The sequence below is a fragment of the Parambassis ranga genome, chromosome 9 (genome assembly GCF_900634625.1).
Source record: "Parambassis ranga chromosome 9, fParRan2.1, whole genome shotgun sequence".
Lineage (NCBI taxonomy): Eukaryota > Metazoa > Chordata > Actinopteri > Ambassidae > Parambassis > Parambassis ranga.
Genome location: NC_041030.1, coordinates 16,061,778 through 16,083,787, shown reverse-complemented (window position 1 = coordinate 16,083,787; position 22,010 = coordinate 16,061,778). Strand labels below are relative to the sequence as shown.

The 22,010-nt window shown below is 41.2% G+C and overlaps 1 protein-coding gene across 2 annotated transcripts in view; it reads right to left on the bottom strand.

Moving 5' to 3' along the window:
- Positions 1 to 139: 139 nt before the first annotated feature.
- Positions 140 to 22,010, bottom strand: part of dmxl1 (Dmx like 1) — a 41,009-nt gene continuing 19,138 nt past the window's right edge. The window contains exons 27-51 of one of the 2 annotated variants that reach the window (XM_028413150.1): positions 21,847 to 21,975; positions 21,606 to 21,738; positions 20,053 to 20,840; positions 19,799 to 19,897; positions 19,350 to 19,517; positions 17,801 to 17,992; positions 17,305 to 17,381; positions 14,618 to 14,739; positions 13,871 to 14,128; positions 13,310 to 13,512; positions 13,068 to 13,219; positions 12,762 to 12,847; positions 12,427 to 12,628; positions 12,160 to 12,277; positions 11,713 to 11,775; positions 10,401 to 10,487; positions 9,450 to 9,568; positions 8,470 to 8,617; positions 7,200 to 7,260; positions 6,617 to 6,744; positions 6,012 to 6,089; positions 5,831 to 5,922; positions 5,023 to 5,075; positions 4,672 to 4,889; positions 140 to 3,019 (exon numbers count right to left, since the gene is read on the bottom strand). In XM_028413150.1, the coding sequence (XP_028268951.1) occupies positions 2,783 to 3,019; positions 4,672 to 4,889; positions 5,023 to 5,075; positions 5,831 to 5,922; positions 6,012 to 6,089; positions 6,617 to 6,744; positions 7,200 to 7,260; positions 8,470 to 8,617; positions 9,450 to 9,568; positions 10,401 to 10,487; positions 11,713 to 11,775; positions 12,160 to 12,277; positions 12,427 to 12,628; positions 12,762 to 12,847; positions 13,068 to 13,219; positions 13,310 to 13,512; positions 13,871 to 14,128; positions 14,618 to 14,739; positions 17,305 to 17,381; positions 17,801 to 17,992; positions 19,350 to 19,517; positions 19,799 to 19,897; positions 20,053 to 20,840; positions 21,606 to 21,738; positions 21,847 to 21,975 (4,011 nt within the window). In that variant the 3' untranslated portion in view covers positions 140 to 2,782. The remainder of the gene's footprint in view (positions 3,020 to 4,671; positions 4,890 to 5,022; positions 5,076 to 5,830; positions 5,923 to 6,011; positions 6,090 to 6,616; positions 6,745 to 7,199; positions 7,261 to 8,469; positions 8,618 to 9,449; positions 9,569 to 10,400; positions 10,488 to 11,712; positions 11,776 to 12,159; positions 12,278 to 12,426; positions 12,629 to 12,761; positions 12,848 to 13,067; positions 13,220 to 13,309; positions 13,513 to 13,870; positions 14,129 to 14,617; positions 14,740 to 17,304; positions 17,382 to 17,800; positions 17,993 to 19,349; positions 19,518 to 19,798; positions 19,898 to 20,052; positions 20,841 to 21,605; positions 21,739 to 21,846; positions 21,976 to 22,010) is intronic. The other variant, XM_028413151.1, reaches the window with a different exon arrangement.

Genomic DNA, 22,010 nt, shown 5'->3' with positions numbered 1-22,010 from the left:
AACCCAGACTAAAAACATGACAGTAGTGAAAATTACAAAATGCAAAGATGGTGTGTTTCCTCAGTATGGGGATTCAGAGTGGAGCTTATGTAAAAGAGCACACTGACATAATGAATTACAAACACACATCTGCTCGTTACATAATTTTTTTATTACATCAGTACATTTTTTAATATATATATAATACAAGGATTTACAATATCTTCATTATAAAAATTATAATTTTCTGATCAAATTCACATTTGTAAGATTGAAGAGGGGAGAAAAAAGAAAGAAAGCTGAAAGTGATGCTGTGTGTGTTTGTTTCATCTGCTCATCACTGATTAACTGATTAATTCGTGAGTCTCTGTAGAAGGAAAAATAAGCAATGTTTTTGATTTAAAAAATGTTTTATTCTCCAGTTTCTGCAGAGGTACACAGCATTTGGCTTTTTGATAAAATTGATTCTGTTCTCCAGTTGTTGCAGGAGTACACAGTTATTTTCCAACCTTTTTAATTTTGGGTGGAAAACAACAACAATAACAACAACAAAAACCTGCAATGTGTTTTTTTAAGCCCACGTCAGGACATGGGGAAAAAAAGAAATAACACAAAGGAGCAAATAAAAAAAAGCAGGAATTAGATCACATCTGCCTTTAAATCAATCCTAAACATATGAACATATTCATAAATATACCTGTTTGTACAGAATATTCTTCATAAAGTGGCTCCTATCGTCACCCACCAGCTTTCTAATTACTGTGATTATGTAGGTATTATGAGAAGCTTACTTAATGGATTTATGTACATACATAACCTGCTTCATCTAAAGGGTTTTCTTCAGTTTATCCACCCTGAAATCAAAGATAATATTATATTTATTTCCCTACAGCAGCACGAGAAGTTCCTATGTGCACTTAGCTTAATGCATTATATTCTCAGGACCCCTTCCTTTTTCAGGTGGAAGACGCACCATGTACCAACCTAAATTAAATTTTCCCAAGCGAAGGCAATGTGCTGCATTTAGATGATAAAAAAAAAAGTCAATGATACAAAAAAATGAGGAAATTAATGACTATGCCAGTGACGAAGAAGCAGAAAAGCAAAAGCAGATAAAGCAAGTCTGATAACAAAAAAAAGAACTACAAGGCAAACAATATGGTTTCCAAGGCCAAGCTGTCAGTCATGGTCCATATGGAAAATGAGTCGATGCTATTGGAATCAAACATTTCCACAACAAAAACCCAATTTGCATTAAAACTTGTTGAACTTCCCCAAACCCCCCCATTTACATTGTCAACAGCAAAGTTTCCTGCTACATCTTCTTTACATTTCAAAAAGCAAAAAAGAGAAGATATTATTCATGGTGTCCCATAGCAACCAGGCCGTGTTAAATTAAAGCTACTTTGTGCAACTGAATATCAAGGATCATCAATAATAGTAGGACCAACAGTACTGGTATTGTGCCAGATTGGCAGAAGTAGTCTTTAGAGATTAAGGACACTTAATAATAATAATAATTATAATTATAATACCACTGGTTAAATCTAGACCCAGATAAACATACATTGCACTATATATTATTGTCTAGAACTGCTTTATTGTCATCCTGCCTCGTATCGATTTATGTGTTACACTACATATAAGTTAGCTTAACTATTATGTGCAAATACAGAATTGACGGTTCACTCAGGTCACATTTTGGGAAACATCTACTTCCTGGCGTAGAGAAGGTTAGAATATAACCAAAGGTGTCATGTTCGCCTGTATGTAATATGAAGTGTTAAGCTAAAAGCTTAGATTAGACTTGAAGAACCTGTCCGCCTGGCTCTGTGTATCCACTGTAACTAGATGTTTGTGGGGTGATGCCGTTACAGGTGGACAGGGCCAGGTCCGTTGAATTTAATCTGAGTTTAGTTAGCCTGCTGTTGGCTGTAGACCAACATAAAAGTTTGATTCATTTTCTGTAAATCACCTCTATTAGAAAACCAAATTCTTTCATTCAGATGACCAAATCTCCCAAAATGTCAAAGCTTAACTGTTAAGATATGTATTTTTTTATATATCGTGATACAACAGTGACATGAAACACCTGCTAATTCCTAAAGTGTGATTTGATCGTGACGAACACCGACTCCTCCACTGCTCCGTCCTTGCTGGTGTCATTTGTCTTCTCTCCTTGTGATTGGATGTGATGTGCTTTATATGACTGTGTCCACTGGCCTTTCCGCACTGTGCTTTGAGGGGTTCAAATGTGCTCCACAGCCTTGTGGTGTCTTCCTGCACACACACACACACTGCAGAGGGGCTCCCACCATCTCACTACTAGCAACTACAGAGAAGACGAGACTGTTTAAGAAATCGATACCGCAGCTTCAGCTTCACTTCCTGTGCAAAAAAAGCTTCCCATGTGCAGTTCAGTGGACACTGAGGTGGCAGTTTATAGTAGAGAATCTCCTGCTGGGTTTTTTTTTGTCCTTTTTTCCATTTGTTCTGATTGAACGTGCTCTCAGTCGTTACGCTGTGCTTGCTTTAGCTCCCTCTAAAGTTTAAAATACTTGTAAAAGCTCCTGCGTTTGCTCAGCTCTAGAGCCAAACTCGGACTTCACAACAAATCACAGCAAGTGTGATCATTCCACTGCACGGTCAGATGACAAGCTCAGTCCGTAAATCCTATTAAAGACATTCTCCTTGCATCATTGCTGCATCATGGCGTCGCTCCACGACGTTCTTCTACCACGACGGTGCCGTAAACTTTAAAATGCACTTCACGTTGATCAGTGAAACACCACCACGCTTCTGTCTAAATGATGAACTTTACGTCACTCTTGAGGTTGCCGTGGTTGTTGTTGTTGGTAACGCTGAAGCGGTCGGGGAGGACCCTCATCTTCATGGTTCCATCAGCACCGCAGGAGAAGATGTGATTGGCTGGTCCCACCTCGATCTGCATCACGCCCGTACCAAGGTTTCTGAACAGAGACTGGCGCGCATGTTCGTTAGGAAAGGTGTGGATGAGACACTGTGTGGACAGACTCCAAACCTGTTGAGTCAAGTGAAGGCAGGAACATAAGCTTCAATGTTACAAACAGACAGAAAATAAAGGCTGGCGCTCCCATCAAGCTTATATTTGTGGTTTTCAGTAAAAACCTGATGTGCCTGATGGTACAATCTGTCATCGACAAAAGAGGACACACAACCGACCACCAAAGATCTTTGAAAACATGTCCATATAGGATTTTTGCTGCATTGATAACCAACAAATCCGCATGAAAAGTAATCTGTCACACGTCAATGGTGTTCCATCATCACACCCAAAACATGCCCATTACCGCCTGTATTTCCTCAGAGGACACCGATTGGTCAGAATTCCAGGTTAGTCTACAATAACATATAATACCTGCAACACTCCAAAGGAAAAATATAAGCCGTGTCTGGACTGCATCACGAAAGCGCCGCCTTCTAATGTAGACCTCATTTCCTCTGGCTACAAAGGAATCAACAGGTGGAGCCACGAGTCATTGTACACAGTGGGACTTCTCCTTTTTCTTTTTTTTAAAGAGAGACAAAACAGCAAATGGAACTTTGGCTTCCTGAGGATCAAATTTTCAAATGCAAATTAAAAGTATTAAAGGTAATAGGAAACTTTCCGTACACAGACCAGATCCTCTCCGAGGCTGCAGCCACTCAGTTGTGACACAGCTGCAGAAAATACACACCCTGTAAGTTCTTTTGTCCCAAACCTAGAGACAGGGAATTGTTAAAACAAGATGAGGGTCCACTGACGACCACGATGAGCTCTGAGCAACGTGCAATGTTTGATTTGTAATCCCAGTCTGGGAGCTTTATTATTTGATAAGGTATTTCACTGGTTGGAGTCTTCACATGTTAGCCAATCTCCCAGTTCCACTGACTCTCATCAAACAATTTAAAAGCTTTTAAACGTGCAGCACAATCATGTTAAAGTTTCACACAGCTGATATACAATTAATGACTTGAAATGAGAAACATGGCACAGAGCTTTGGAGGGTTTAGTGAGCGATCATCCAGAATGAAAGTCCTTTGAATTTCAAGCAGATGTGCACTGCACCATTCCCTCCACATCTGCGTGACATTGCAGCTTCATCCTTGGAGTGACAGCTGTGTGATCTGCACCAACATATTCAAGTCGAAAAGATAAAAGACCTGCTGTCTGCGTAAATATATTAGCTGAAGGCAGCCACATCTCCCGCCTGCTCATTCCAGACACTTTGCTTTGCCTTTTCCAGGTTCACCTCACTTGCACCTTACACATTATTCTCCATCAGTCACTCTGTTGTCCCGAGCAGGTGGTTAATCATAAGTGACACTGGTTTCCATTGACTTTGATGGAGCTCAATGTCCCCACGGATAAACGCAAACGTTGTCTGACTGTCAAGGTGGAGGAGAGCCAGAGACATTAACACCTGGGTGCCAAGCACCCTGCAGGACTCTTCTGTCAGGGGGGAGCTCACGCTGTCTTTTAAAGTGTGTCTTTTTGTTTTCATATTACAAAGGTTCTTGAAATACTGTTCCCATCGATAGTTTAATAAAACTTCTTTTAGGAAGCCAACAACAAATGCTGAGAAATATCCACATATTCAAAACTGATTAATGACCTCCCCCCCTTTGTTTGAAGCACATTTCCAAATAGAAAATAAAGACCGTCAAAAATACCTTAATGTTGCCCTCAGCTGATCCACTGATGAAGCAGTCCTCGGTCGGATCCACAGCCAGCGCTTTGACCGGTGAGTCATGGGCCTGGAAGCTCTGCCGCTGGTGCCGGTGGGGAAGCTCCAAGACGCTGATCCAGCCCTTCCTCCCACCTGTGATAAGCAGCTGCTGCCTGGGGGCCATGGAGAGCACAGTGGCACCGGACTCATGGCAGCAGAAAGCTGAGGAGAATCAGAGAGGTAGGTGAGGGGGGAAACTAATATTTAAATGTTGGTTGCTTGAAAAACATTCAGTCTAATTCCAACTGTACAGATATTATAAATCAGCTGATTTCTTAAAGTATAAAAGTCTTACCGTGTACAAGGCTGTTAGCAGGAGTCACCAGAGTGTCCCACAGACAGACGTTCCTGCGGAGTCACACATTTTAATCATATGACCTGTGATTATGTGACTAGAACACCGAGCACTTCATTTGATGTTTAATTTTCACCTGAGTGTTGGCTCTCTGTCATAATAATTACATTACAATATCAACCCCAACCATTATCAGTTCTGCCGACCTCACTGCTGTGTTTACATCACATTATGAGTTCATAATTTACATGAGTACGACACATCTCAGTGGCAGTAGTGTGGTTTTCACCTTCACCAGCAAAACGTCCCAAGCAGAATAAACAATAAGGCATAATCTGCTCCTGTCTGCATAGTAACACAGACTGTTGTTGTTGTTGGGGAAAAAAATAGTTCCCACATTTGAGGATTTTCTTAAGTAAACAGGTCATGATTTCAAGCAAACCACACACACTGAAAGCAAAAGTCCTATGACTTCAAAACTCTTTAACACAACAGTTCAGTTCAATTCAAATCTAGAGGGATACTTAGGAACAGTCTAACTATATGATTTTAAGGTGAACTGTCCCTTTAAGCAGAATAAGAGAGGGGGACCCATTAGTATGAAGAAGCCAGTGTGTTGACACAAGGTTGAGATGTTATGCCATTTAATTATCATTGTGTCAGTGGAATAAAATGACAATATGCTTCAGTGCAATTATTTCTGTGACAGTTTATCATTGGACAGAAGTAGTTTCTGTGACAAGCTAATTGAGAGGGACAATTTCTGAAAATGACTTCAGTCTGAACCCTCCTTCTAAATCTCGAGTACCTGTTGTCTGTTGAGAGCCCTGCAGTGGCAATGAGGGAGGAGGAGCCCACGAAGACAAAGTCATGAGCCGTCTTGTTGTGGCAGTGCAGAGTCTGGTGGAGAGAAACAGGCAGTGATGATAAAAGTAGGAGAAAAGTAAACAAAAAAAAAAACAGTAAAGAGACAGTGAGTTGTTTCTTACCAGGTACGGTTTGGGTGTATTCCCGCTCGTGTTGGTCTGCCAGAGACTCAAACCTCCATCAGCATCTACAATGCCAAACTACATGACACATACACAAAGCAGATGTCACACTTTGCTGTCATGAAGTCCTGTATTTTGCAGCTGATAGATTAAAACATACTGTCAACCCGTCACTGCCTTCAGATGATTTATATTGTTCTTAAATTACCCTCCAAAGCAGCCTCAAAAGTCACACTTATATAACTGAAATCAAGCGCTCTGCATGTCTGCTCTTCCATTTTTTTTCTCTCCAAAGCATATTTTCACTCTTTTGGCCAGAAGAAGCCGATAAGATAGTACTGGCACAGGAGAGGCACCATCTGAGAAAATTATTAGCTTGAGGCGAGTGACTGAGTTCAGAGTGGTTGAATCACTGAGCTGAGGAACAATGTGAACTGAAGCCAAACTCCCCACTGTGGTTCGTGCCTGAACGGCAAAGTGTGTGTGAAGAGTGTGAGAATGTCTCTGAATCTGACAGGCTCACATCACTATGTAAGGCTAAGAATAGACTGACATCTGTACGGTGGCAGTGGCGGTGTGACTGTGTGTCCGTTTGACTTTGTAACCTTGTTTCCTTGGTGATTGAATCGTATCCTGGTGACTCTGGAATTGCCCGGACTTCTGAAGCAGATGATCTGCTGGGAGTGACCCCATTCAAACATCCTCACACTGCCGTCCTGAGCTCCTGTCAGGTCTGAGAAGTAGACAAGAAAGAAAAATCCCATAAAATCTCAGTGAGTGCTGAGGTCTCAACAGGAGGCTTTGGCGTTTATTGTTCCAAAAAAATCATCTATTTCATAATTGATTAAGGAAACAGTTCATTTCAACACGCTTCAACAGCCGCTGAATGACCTGCTGGGAATCATTCCACCCTAACACCTCACAGCTGTATCCCCACTCTGGTGTTTGACTGGCAAATACAAGGTTGTAGCGAGCGAGCTCATTCAGCCTTTTCCAAATTAACAGCAGCAGTGGGACCAAAAGAAAAAAAAGCAACTTGCCAGTTGCTAAATGTCTACACAAAAGAAACTTTTTGGTTGATGTAATCCTCCCCTGGAGGCCGTATTAACACAAGAAATGTGATGACCGGGTCGTACCAAACGGCAGACTCTCTTCCTATCTACTGACAGACGTCAGAGCGGTACTTACAGTATGGCAGTGTGGGATGGGAGGTCATTCTCCTCACATTGTTGATATTTCTCTTGATCATCTGGGAACAGAAACGTGAGGTGGAGAAAAATATTAGTGAGAAAACAGACCTTAAATACAACAATAAAGTCAAAGTTTGACAGGATCACATTTCAGGATCACAGTCCCAGAGATGAACTCAGCAGATGGGAGGACAAAGATCAATTACACGACTCAGGACATTCTTGAAACATCAAGTATATGATCACCAGTTATCGTAGGACGGAGCACAACCGATAACAACACTATCAGCTGTGGAAGGTTGTGGAAAGGTAAGAAAACATTTTTTCAGTCTAATGCAGCAATGATGAAATCCCTTTTTAGTGTTTTTGAAGTTTAGGTTCTAAATACTGCACAGACTGAGACCATGCTGCCTGCTGCTGCTCCTAGACTTATTCCTAACAGGCTAGAGTCTGTAGCATTAAATGCAAATGAAAACACAGGAATTCAACAGTAAATGTCTGAACAACCTTGAGGAGCTCACTTCCTTTTCAACATCATAAGGGGCTGAAACATTCTCTCCACACATATAAAGAAAGAGTGGATTTTACATTATATATCTCTTTTAATATACTGTAGCTCACCTGCTATTTTCTAACCTGACTCTTGGCCCAGAGAGGCAGCCATTAACGCCCCTCTATGCTGAAAAGTGTATTAATTATGATGTCTAAATGTATCCAGCTCCAAGCTTGAGCACACTGCTTGAGTGAATAAAATGATTACAGCACGGAGCAGCTCTTACTGTCCGGTCTGTATATCAAGAGCAATAGGGTGACCAGTTAATATCAACAAACATGAGTCACATCTACTCAATTCGAAGACACTGCTTTCACCAAACCCATCTTCCTCTCCGCTACTAACGCCAAGTTCTTCTGCTCAGTACAACATTTAAAGCCTTTTCCAGATAAACAGCGGAAAGCACAGATTTGGGCACAAGCTGCAGCCGTCAACAACATCTTAGTTCCCTTTGTAAGTCAATGGAAGAAGCCATGGTTGGCAAACTCACAGCAAACAAAGATGAATTATTAACGTCATTTAAACTGCTTAGAGGATTTTTCTTTGTACAAAGAAGAGCAGATCAACATAAGTAAATTCCAGAAAAGCAGAGTAGCATAAACCCATAAAGAAGTCACTGTATGAAAAGCTTATAGGATCATACTGCTCTAAATAACTGTATATAGCTGACATCAGTGTATTAACAATATAACAAATAAACAAACAGGCTACTTACCACCGCTGCACCCCTGCCTGTCTGCATGGCCCCAAGCCACGGCACATTGATGGGTGTTCCAGGGGTACTGTGGGTGTACGGTGTGGTGCCGTGAAGGGTGACAAAGTCGTCACGTGCGTGGACCACCAGAAAGTCATCGCCACCAACACTAGGGATAAAAATAAACATGGATATAACCGCTTCATTACCCATCCAGACCATGGCCGACCAGACAATAAGCCCAAACGTGCAGTGAATGTCACGTCATGAAGAGCTGCATTTTGTAACAAGAAGGCACGAGCAAGGAAACACAGCCCGAACTGAAGACATGAACTTCAATTCACAGAAGGTTCTTAAACAACCTTGAGGAAGAACTGTAAAGGTCTTCACTTAGTGTTTGGTATGTGGGCACCTTGAGAAAAACTGAGTAACCAAGTCATGTCCGTTTCTTCTGAAACGTCAGACAGAAATGAATTAGCAGCCCATTTGTTGGAACAGATCAGCCAGATCTAAACATTGCTGGCATGTGGTATGTTTTCATAGTGATGTTGTCACAGAAACAGTGTGACAGCTCTTTCTGATGTTGTGCACTCAATCCATACATGACAAGTGACAAGTGAAGGGACAGATCAGGAGCTGTGACTTTAAAACATTTAATTAGAGTTTAGTTTTAGAGTTTTTTTACTTTATTAGCCGTGTTTAAAATCTGTGAGCTGTTATAATAACCTAACCAATAATAACATCTTATACAGAAGGAGCCACACACAAAACATAGATATAAGATATAGAAGTAATTCTGCTACAAAATGAATACAGCTACACAAACTCCGCCTACACAACCACTGCTAAACCCATCACATTGTCCCACGCCTACACTCCATTTAGCTCTGTTGGTATGAGGGTGAAAAGGTGAATTGATATTACTCTGGATAAACTCATAGCCACTGGTCACAACAAATACAGGGTGGACATGCAAACACACACACACACAGCTCACATACCCTTTGGCTTCAGTCTCATCCTCATCGATCCATGTCAAGATCTGTGTGGCCAAGATAGATGACACATCCAACTCCTGAATGTCATGGGTGGAGGCCATGGCTAAACAATTACGATTTGCCTGTGAAAGACAGATAGATGGGAGAGGAGGAAGTTAGGGAGGATAGGGGTGAGGAAAACAGGCTGAATCTTGGACGGGCCGCAAACAGACAAATACATTTTTCCAGCTGAAATTTCCGTGGCCACAAAAACCATCCAACTTTTTGCTTATAATGACGACTTGATGTGCAACTTTCTTTGATCAACTGTTGAGAAGAAGCTAGCAAGGCCACCTTAGTCTGAAGCTTTTCATATCAAACAGAGAAAACACATGCACAACATCATCAAAAGGGTCAGGATATGCTGTAAGAGTTGTGCCACTGGGCAAAAGAATTCTACATTTGTCTGGAATCTGAAGGTGCACTGAGGCATTTTTGTAATTCAGTTTGAAACTACTACCCTTTAAAATCCTGAATTCATAACAAAATGTAATTTTTCTTTGTGGAATTTTTGCTTCACTGAATTAGAGAGAACGGTTTCTATGTACAGCTAAGCTATAACTACTTAAAGCAGTAATAATAGATTTTTTTTTCCACTTGGGGATTGTCAGCATCTGAGGTTAAAATGCCAAACAAGCAAACAGAGAGTGATATAAATATATATTGTGAGTTCCTGGTCAGCTCCCCATAACTCCCACATTCAGCCTTCTTTTAGCTGTCTGTCAGAAATGTCAAGGTAAATTATACATACAAGATCCATACAAGAGGAATGAATAAATAAAAAATAAACAATAAACATCACAAAAATAAAGGAAACTGTCTGAATAAGAAGACTACTGTAGTACAGGCCAGACAGAGCGGCACCCATTGAATTGTCTTGAGTTGATTAGTGACATCTGGATAAAAGGCTTTTACCTTGTTGATGGCAAAAGCTGTGATGATGTCAGATTCCTTGTGGATGATGCGTGCTTTCCCTCCTGGGCATCCCAGCTCTGACTCAGTCTGCAGACAGGAGAAAACACACACACACACACAAATCACCACCATGGAGATTTGATCTTCACAACTAAGACATTTAGCAAACATGTCCTGCAGACAAATAACAACCATCATTTCAGTTACATTCGCTTTCATGCTGCAGAACTCAAGAGCTGACAAGATCCATGACCGAAGCTGATAAATTATTTACCATGAGTCAAGCTAAGCCTATTCATTGTTTTCTTCAGTATACTTTATGTGTTTGTGTGTTATCTTGCCTTTAGGGATTACAGGAGGACAAGTAAGGTGCAGCCTGCCACATTGTTAACCACAGCAGCCAACATAACTGGGTTATGAACATTAGATAGCATGAGCACAAAAGCCCCTTGAGCACCAAGCATGAGTACACACTGTACCATAGAGAGGCAGCACGGCAGGCTACACTGTAGCCCTGCATATTGTATAGAGATGTTATACTTTGATGCCGGACATACTCAAAATGAGACGAGCATCCTTAAAGCATGACAGTGAATTAAATTCATCACCGCATTTATTCAAGAGGAAAAGACCATGTCTCTTTCTGTCAGATGGAATAAAGTAAAACTTGACTTGCAGAAATCTAAATATGGTGTTTTGCCATTTTCATCGAGCACATAATGCCCGTAGGATGCAGATTCACTTCGACAGTGTTTGTACCATTAATCAGAAGCTATTCAGCTTCATAACTTGTCCTCCGAGAAAACTGGGTTAATTAACACTGCCAAACAGAGAAGCTGCAACATGGCAGCTCGCACAGGAAGAGCTAGAGGATTTGAAACCTCTACGGTGCATCAGTGTACAGTGTGATTTAACATTTATGGTCCACATTCACATAAATATTTAGACAGTTAAATGTAAGGTTAAAATCAAACTCTGACAGGAGCGCATGTGAGTTCATGGCTTTTAGAATGCATGTAAGGTATTTCTGTAGAGATCACGCTTCTAACATTTAGATTATAGCATTTGTGACAGGTCACATTTATTACTGTAGGCAAGCACAAGGATATGATGTGTATGTTCCAGTCCAATGGTATTAATAGATAATTCTGTCGCTCTAATTTTACAGTGTGTTCCATAAGGTGACAAGAATATCAAAAGTACTTTTGCAGTATAATATAGTGTGCATTTTACATACTCTACATCTGAGGTTTGATACCCAGCCTGTCCTAACCCAACATCATAACCAATAATTGATTGGAAGTAGCGGTACCTGATTGCTTCCTGTCTCGTCCATCCCTGAATATTTCATATTGTCAGTCTGGTCCTCAACCGACTTTAAAGATTGGCGAAGCAGCACAGGGTAGATACACACAGACAAAACACGTACACACACACACACAACAACAACCAGTGGTGAACCATGCAAACACACACAGAGACTGAATTATTGTGCTGTTAATCATACAGGGTGTAATTACTTCAACATGCAACTGGAGGTAATAATAACACACGAGGCTGTCATGCAGAACAAAATAAATAAGCACATATGAGCTGGCTGGGATGTTAAAGCAATACTGATGCCCAGAGATGGGTGATGTGAATTGTATTAATACGAAATAGTAAAGTGAGTTATTCATCGTCAGTTAATTCACTGTGCTAGTGGTGCCATATAGAGACAATTCAAGCAGCAGGCTGGCATGGTGTGAAAGTGACGTACCTGGTTTGAGCCTGGTTTCTTGGTGAAGATGTGTCTGATGAAAGTCTCCTGCACTTCTTCCTGCTTGACCAGAAACTGCCATAAACGTTTCACAGGGAGCGCTGACTGGTGGCTCGTCCTGGAAAAAACAGAATGTTTCCCCTCAAATCAGTATCAACATCTATTCAACTGAACATTCATCATGTCTAATAGCTCATGTGAGAGAATCTAAAGGGGCACTGTAAAAATTAACTTCACACTCCCCGGGACACACAAACACAGTCGTACCTGAATGGGGTATTGGATGGTTCAAAAAGGGCTTTGTGTCTGAGCAGGGCGGGGCCAGGTGTGGCCGTTTCATCCTGGAGATAGGTTGAGATGTACTTTGAAGGGGGCCCTCCAAAAATCTCCAGCCTTTTCTGCAGCACCTGCTCCCAGCGCTGCAGCGTCTTCAGCACAGCATGACACAGTGGAGACCCCACAGGCAGATCTGTGTTAAAAAGCAAAGCACAAACAAGGAGGGAGTAAGATTAGCTGAGAGAGAGAGTGAGCAACAGAGCAGAATTTATTTACGTGGTAAGTGTGTCTGCATGTCATTGTGTGTAATGTATTGTAATATTTACCTAATAGATCATATCCTGCCATTGGATAAAAGGACTTGAGATTGACCAACACCAGCTGGACCATGGCCAGGCGCATCAAACACCAACTTGAAAAAAGAAAGCATTACAAATTGGAGTTCTGAACACTGACACTTTTGATGGATACTGCTACATGATAAAGATCAGTGTGTATTCAGACTGAATGAGGAGCAGAAATTAGAGGCCACAGAAAGACACCAACCGCTGTAAACACAGTCAGGTTTAATCTATGCAGCTCGCCTTGTGGCGTACATGAGTCACTGTGTGCACTCTTTGCTGTATCATTACCTGTATGAATTGTGGTTCGAATGCTCTCTTTGTGGAGAGTTGGGGTCAAACACATCCTCATATTCACCGTCATCGTCATCGTCCTCATCCTGGCTGCCCTGGCTCTCCTCTGAGTCATATTCAATTCTGTTTTCTGATGGCGGCTGTGAAGGCTAAATAGCGTAAAAAAAGAACAACAGAGAAGCTGAGGAATATAACTGGAAGATATACAAAATAATGCTTTTACAGATATTCTGGATTACCTTGGCGATAAAATAATCCCAGACGCTGAGCTCTGGAGGAACAAATCGCTCTTTAAAGACAGAAGGGGTTTCCTGTTCAACAACAGGAAAGTGTCTGGGACTGGATGGTCCTTCCCGCTCTATCCCAGACTCTTCCTTTGATCCGCTGCGTGATGAAAGAAGCCTGAATCTTCTGGACTTCCTGTCTGAGCCGCTTGGCGAGGCTGGGGAGTTGAGAGACGTTGTTACATTGCTTTTTCCCCAGTTCAATAGAGCATGCAGAAGTCTTGACATGACTTTAGATAATATTAAATACATCCCTACAAATAAAAACAAATGCTCACATTTAACAAACACACAGTTACAGTGGCATTACATCAGGTTTCCTTTGCCAACCATGAGAGAGCAGCATGGGCAGAGTGTGAGGCAAAGAGCTCCCACACTAACAGGCTGACGGATTTCACCGTGACCTACAGGGAGCCCAATTAATTTAGCAATGGCTGATTTCATTTAGCTACTGGGTCACCTCCAAAAAGAAAACCTCGCTGTCAGAAAGAAAAACACACATGCCAAACCAATCACCTGGCGGGGGTGTTCTTGTCGGGCTGCTGGGTTTCTCTATGACAGGGGTCCGGGCACCGCCACCGAACACCGTCACCCAGAGTGTGCTGTTTAGTGGGTGGGCCACGATGCGAAACAGCTCATTGCAGGAGTGAGTGGCCATGCCGTGAACAAACAGGCTGAGGAAGACTGCAGTCAAGATCTCACAGAGCAGCACAACTAAGCCTGGCTGACTGTCCTCACCTGCGGAGCTCAACTGACGAATCAGAGAGGCGATACCTGGAGAGAGGAAGAGAAGGAAGGCAGGAAGACAGCAACATTTAAAAAAGCATTTTGGTGTGATTTTCAGTAGCGGAGCAAAAAAGTGAGCTTGCTATTAAAATACTTAAAATTACCAAAAATTGGTCTTTGATTTTTAACTGAACTTGAAACACATCAAAGGCCCAAATGACAATGGGCCCAATGATTTAAATCTATTTCACATGCAACGTTCTTGCTAATTTTAAATGCTCACTAGGGTATCAAAGGTCTCCTATTTCACAGCATATACACTACTGACTGCTGTAAGCTCCATGACAAATATATGTGTTGCATGGCTCACAAAGCAGAATCTGTGGAATGATGTAAAGTACCTGTGGTATAAGTATTGAGTTTCTACTATGTATTAGTCTTGAGCTAAAGATGGAATAGAGGTTAAAAAGTACTAAAAGTAGACTACTTTAGTAGTAGACTTGACTCAAGCTAAAATGGATGATTAGACTGACTTACCTGGCCACTGGGCTGGAGAAGTGTTGGGCTGAACAGACTCATCCAAGCTGACAGTTCTCACCGTCTGCTTCTCAGACAGCAAAACACTCTGATATACAGTCCCAGTGAAGTGGTTCACATGGCTGGGGGAGAGAATGAAACGGACCCCACAGAGTTGTTATGAGGGCACAAAGCGATGCAGTTACATTAAACATGAAATGTTGTATTAAGAAGTGAAATGTTAAAAACTGGGTTGGCTGGTGTAAATGTACAATGTCAGAAATTGGAACTTTACATGATTTAAGATGATTTCCTGAGATGTTGTTTCTAAGAATGAGGCACCGTTGACAAGCTCTGCTCTGTCAAGACATGAAATACTAATGGGCTGGATCTCAGGTTAGCTGCATAGCTATGCTGTTTGGTAACGGAGAAGAAACGGTTCGCGATAAAGAAAACATCAGTACTCAAGTTCTCACGTCAAGTGGCTTTTCAACACATGCACACACACAAAAAAACCCTTGGATGGTTGAAGAGGGAATTTTTTTTTTTTTTTTTTTTTACAGAGAATATGGAATGCTTAAACCACCAGGGAGTCTATTAAGTTTCTAAGACCCAATAAGTCGCCCCCTTTAAGCTTCTAGGAAAAAACCAATTGCCTGCACATCAAATAGAATTCAGAAGTCAAAGGGAATGTCATTCAGAAGGGAGCAGCAGTCACTGGTGTGAGCGTGTTACTCACAACAAAGTTAATCCACGAGGCTACACACAACGCTGGCAATGTGGATGTATTCAAAGGCTTCCTATGGATATATGTACGGTACCTGCTGGTTGGTTTCCTAACAGATAACCAGATTAGACTGAAGTAAATATGATAACCATTAGTAGTATTTTAAAAGATTCACACATTCTTACACCTCACACACAAGAAGAGGAAACATTTCATCAAACCTCTGCAGCGACACACCAGGAGAGTTTCTATCATAATTACCATAACAAAGACTGTTAAATTAGAAATGCTGGTGTTAATTTAGTCAGACAGCCTGTCTCCCCACAGTACGCAATAGATGGATGCACATATGTATAGTAGAGATGAACTGCTCTTTTAATTACTTTGTTTAGAGTTGTTTAAAGTTGTCACAAGCAAGGTCAGAGACCTACCGCTTAAGGAATTATGGCTGTTCTCTCCTAGCCTAAAAATAACTCACTTCTAACACATCATTTAACCTGTACAAGCTATTCCGTCTCGGGGGGCAGAGCATTGTAGCTCGAGGTCTCACTTTGGTGAAGCAGCGGTTACAAATATTTCGATACTGGCTCGGTGCTGGGAGTGGAGCTGGAGTCTGTGGTGGAGGTGATGGAGAGGAGGATACTGAGGAAACTCCTCAGTATTCGTAACAACACGTCTCACCCCCTGCACGACACACTGCTGTCCTACAGGAGCACATTCAGCGGTAGACTGAGACTACCGAGGAGCAGCACAGAACGCCACAGGAGGTCTTTCCTCCCAGTGGCCATCAGACTGTATAACTCCTCCCCTTTCTGTAGGGAGAAGCGCTAGATAATCATGTCAGGCATCACTGTCATTCCCTCCACTTGTCTATATCATGTTTACTTAGCACCTTACATCTCCATATTTGTATCCATGTATCATATATTGTGCTCATACTGCGTACTGTACCCTTATTTTGGATTATAGTGACACTTATACTTATACTCTGTACTTAACTGCATTTATTGTGACTTGATACCTCTGGCACAAGAATTTCCTTCGGGATTAATAAAGTTTTATCTTATCTTATCTTATCTTATCTGATACGTTGAACAATATCACACAAACAGGACAGAAAGTCACATAGCAGCAGAGCTATGAATCCCACGCACGGACACATTCATCTGTCCAAAAAATGTAATCCTATTGGGTTGTTGTCACAGTGATTGGGAATTACTATACATAAGAGTATTAAATAAACAATGCTTCTCCCATCTGTCAAAACCAAAAATCTAATCAAGTATTTAGAATGAGAATGACAAACAGCAGCCTGCCATTATATATAATTCATACTCAACACGATCAGAACAGACAAGTGGCTGTCATATTTTAGTCAGCATACATCAAACATGCTTTTAGTATCTGCCTCATATGAAACCACGACTGTATAGAGCTTTGTGAAAAGAAAAACATCTTAAAATCTTGTTCCTCTTAGTCATTACATTTGTAGTATGAACTCTGCATTAGCCTCTCATTATAAAGTATGCTTGGTTACCAGCATTTGAGTCCCTTCCACATTATTCCTTATTATTCTGCTCCAATAAGTCTACAAACTTGACACACATAAACATGCATATTGTGACTTTTGTCTTTTTTTTTTTTGTCTTTAGAACAGGAAAAAATCTTGTGACAGATTTTTATCCAGCATAATAGTCAAGGCGAATGTGGTGGAAAAAAGTAACGACTTGAGGTAAGCATCGCTTGAGGACATTAAGAATTCAGGAATTTTTGCTACCCTGTGGATAACCCACTCTAAGCTCAAGTCTTTTTAAGTGAGGTTGCATAAAAGACTTTTTTAAAGATGTGTTCCTAGTTTCTCAAGGTTTGTGGTGTATTAAAACAGCTAATTATGTTGTGTTGTGAACAGTCCCTCCAACATGACAGCACAGAGGGTGAGTCCTCATACTCAATGAAAAGGGTTGTTTATAGAGGCACTTACCTGTAGGTGTGTCCGTCACAGAGACACTGGTATATACAGGCAGACAAGGAGGCAGCCAAGGTGTGCAACACATAGATCTGCAATAAGACGCATTTTAAAAATTACACTTGCTATAAATGTTCAAATAAGCTGCATTTTTTTCTCCAATAAGGCTAAAAAGGGGGAGGGTGCATATGTTATCAAACAGAACTGCAGCTTCCTTTAGCTCACAACATCATTTGGTTCTCTTCACTTTGCTCCCACTCAACTGAACTTCTCATTAAAATGAATGGAGAGCAATACAGAGATAAAAGGTAGGTGGTTGTTGAACTTGTATTCGTTATACAAACAAGTCTTGTGATGCACACAGCATCTGCTGGATATATAAACTGTCAACCATATATTGCTCTTACATAAAAAAATAATTCTACAACGATTTCTCTATGTATTTACTCCACTCCAGCGCAGCATACTAAGGCAATACATCCTACTCCAAGGTAAAGATGAGTTGAATCACCTCATTGTTTACAACATCAGGATGTGGAGGAGAGTCGAGTGCATTGATGGTCTGCAAGATGTCATGAGTTAGGTTGGTAAGGTAGACAATGGGATTGGCCACCACTGTCTTCACGTTGGCCGTACATGCCATCAGAAGAGGGATCGAGGTAGGTTGGGAAGCTGATGTCACCTCTGACTGAATGATGCCATCCTGTTGGCAGAAAAAAAAACTTGTCAAATCATCTCCATCTGAAAAACAGATGCTCCAATGAAGCAGCCTAAAATCACACTAGAGTAAACTTAAAAATAAGAGCAGATGCAATTCGCATTTCTTTTTTTTTTTGACAGAATAAAACACACAGCTCACAAAGAGAAGTAGAAACTGCAGGGCGCTGCTTTGAACCTCTGAAAGCCTTTTTCTAAGCTATAATAAAGCCAAGATGAGCTGGAAATGTCATACATGACTATACGTTTCTCAGCATGTGTGTGGATGACATTTAAAGAGCTAAAAACAAACCTCTGACAATGGTGCACTGTGTACAGGATGTATTTCTCACATTCCTGAACATGACTGTGAGTAAGAACACAACAAGCTTATGTTTGTCACCCTTGATGATTCATTCAGTTGTCACTAACCTCCTTTAACAAAAGCGCTACACTGACTGAAGTCGAGACAAAGGAAAAAATACAAAAATTTCCTAGAGAACATTGCAGTAATTTGACAACCATGGGACCAGAGTTGGGACAAGGGAAACAGATTTTATTCCAAAATCAAAGCAAGAAAGTATAAAGGACTCCCAGTGCCCATCCACCATGCCAATAGTCAAGAGCTCTGTTCCCACATTGGCTCATTGAGTTGTTTACCTCCTAAAATTTGACTCAACCTTCTAATAGTGAGCCTAAGGCAAGACCTCCCTTAGGAGCTCAGGGAGGTGTGCAGACAATCGCAACTGCACAATAACTAGGTCTGAGCCTGTGTGTGTGCGTGTGTGTGTGTGCGTGTGTGAGACTTGGGAATTTCTTTGCATTAATGCTAGCTTTTCAGATGGCTTAATGTTCGTCTTTCATGCATACTTTTCTGCTCATCTGCTCAGTATCCCTCCCTTCAAAGAGAATATGTAATCAGCTAAATAATACTGGCACTCTGCTCAGCATGACAATGTTCTCACAGCTAACACTTATTATCTTGCAGTCATTTGAGTTGCACAAAGATATATTTATCTCGTCCTGTTACTGATGTTTTTAATCCAAGTAATCAGCTCATTATTAAGACAAAATTTTAAGATAAGCTGAAAGTTTTGACAGATAAAGTTTGGGCAAGCTGTACAACCTAAAACACTAACTGTGATGGAAAGAACTGCATCTCCATTTTGAGAACATTAAGTAGCCATGAACATCTCTCGTTTATTCTCACTACTGTCAGCATTCCAACATGAAGTACCAGAGCTACTCCGCCAAAAAATAGTATATGAAAATATTCCAGTAAAGAAACACATTTATGAAAGTGTGTCTAGCACTTATTTATAATAACTTTTTTTAAATTAGTAATTCATCTTTGGAGCAATTACCTGATGAGACTCTTGAAGCAGCAATATAAGCTCCATGCGTACAGAAGCCAGTCCCCCACCGTGAGAGCCATGCAGACTGCAGTAGCTGAGGAACATCCTCAGTAAGGGTTGGTTGCTCTGCAGCCAGTGTCTCCTGCGCCTCTGGCTGTCACCATGTGAGCTGGTAGGCTGGAAAAGCATTTATTAATTTTACTGACAAATTATTCTGCATTTCTGCATATATATCAATATTATCCAGTAGGCTAGGGTTCAAACACAAGCCAAATAAATGTATGGCAAAATACAATGCACACTAATCTGTTCCGTCAATACACAACTGAATCTTTTGAATGTAAAATGTCATTTAACAAAACGAAAACATTCCTGTCACAAGACATAGTAAGACTTTGAACTGATTCTGCACTATGAACATCTGACAAATCACAATGCGGCCAGCGCCTGACACCCACCTGTTCCTCCTCCACCAGGCCAGAAACAGGTACATCACCCTGGACTGACAGCTCTGGCAGGCAAGGCTTATAGCTGCAGCAATGCTGGAGAGCCACCACCTGGGGAAAAACAGAATTTTATCTTAACCAAAATCAATGCATGAGTATGGGAGACCAAGTAAATCATTACACCAAATATTCTGATACTGACACAGCGCACAGACACATAAAATGTTCTAAAAATGTAGACAGTTTTGATAGTTGTGTGTCATTACCTCTCTTTCTAACCACTGATAGAGCTGGTAACGCAGCTTCCCTCCATCCAGTTCATAGCCTGTCGACAGTGTCCGGAGCTCACTGGTCATAATCTTCAAGCAGGCAGTAAACTTGAGCTGGGCCACCAAGATGTCGTCAGATGGTGCAATGAAATCATTGCCATCCTCTTCCGTTACTGTCTCCATTTGTGTTGAAATGGCATCCTGTGTGTCCTGGAACACGCTGCTACTGTCTGCAGTCCTACCACTCTTATCATTTTTAGTTTCTTCTTCATTGTCATCATTGTCTTCATCATCTTTGTCACTGTCCCACTTCAGCTCCAGGGGCTCGTCTGGAAGTGTCAGCGACGGCTGACTCCAATCAAAACTTAACACTGAATCCGACTGGCTGTTGGATAAGCTGTTCCCGTCTGACTCATAGCCGTTCAGAGCTGGCTGAGACCAGTCAGGGTCAGATGTTGGTTCGTTCCTACTCCCCACACTGAGTTCACCAGCGATGCCTGTATCTTCCTGGCTGAGGAGTTTGGAATGCTTGTGGACTTTAGGCATCTTGGAGAGGACTTCAAGAGCTAGCATAGGGCATCCAGCATGCAGATGTGCATATGCAGTGGTGAAAAACAGCCTCCTTTCTTCCAGACTAATGGAGTCAGCTCTGCGACCTTCAGCAGTCAGGCCAACTTTAGCTTTGTCTGAAGAGCCAAAATGCCGGCGAAGGAGGAGTGGATGGGTACGGAGGTAGATGTAAAAGTTGAAAACCTCAGGGTTACATGTAGACACAGAAGAGGAGCCTGCCATAGATACAAAGAGAGAGAGAAAAAAGTTTTAATCTGAGATTCTTAAGGACAAAAAAATAAACTGAATTTATGTCAAATCATTAAATAATGTTAGTTTTGCAGCTATGGAAGCACATATGGCTGACAAACTGAATTCTGTTATCCCTTAAACCAAACAGAAGATTAGCATTTAATTAGGAATGGCTCCAGAAAAGGTGAAGCAGCAAGTTCAACCTTTTCAACCAGAAATAAAAATGTCAAAGGACATGGCAGCTCTTAATGAAAATCTTTCTACAGTATAAGAATTCTCAGTGCCAGTGTTACCTTTTCTATAAACGAAGTGTGCTCTGAGAACATCACTTTTGAAATACATGTAGCATCAGGGATATGCTTTGCTTTTACTATAAGTCAAAGTGGAGTTCATATAAAGTTCAGTTCATTACTTGAGTAATTTCTCATCACTTAAAGGACAAAAATAGTTGCAAAGCTGGGGCAGTTTGAGAGGATTTGACCTCATAGTGTCACATTACAATATGAAGCACTTCTTTCCCTATAGTCTTCCTTATTGCTTTTACCTACAAAGCCAAAATTGACCTCTTATATCCACAAGAAAAATGGTGCATAATTTTTGTCTAAACTATGTTTTAGTTTTATTAGATGGTACAATTTATGCCAAATCATTAAAATAAAAAACAAAGAATTCATGTGACAGTGAACCTAGACCGCAAAAAAAGAACAAATATGTAAAGCACTGCAGAGCAGCAGCACCAGCTGACCTACCAGCATCTGATTTGATCTCAGTGGACCCCAAACGGTTAGCAGGCTGCTCAATTAGAGTGTCCAAGGCTCTGCTGTAGTCCTCTAGGACCCAGCAAGCTATGCTCCGCAGGAATGGGTCCTGGTGGGCTGGAATCTGAATTATACAGGAGATTACACATTCTGGTTTCTGCAGAGCATTCATGTTGGAGTGCTGAACATCAGTAGTTTAAAGAAATTATACATTTTAAAAGTGTTTTTGTACCCGTTTGTCTTGTCCCAGAACATGTCTCTGGAGGATCTTTTTGTAGGTGGATGCAGTCTCAAACTCAGACTCATACAATCTGGAGATCACCAGGGCCAGCTGGAGGTCCTGCATTTTTTCCAAACACACCTGGAAGAGGAAAAGGACATTGTTTAAAAATGTAT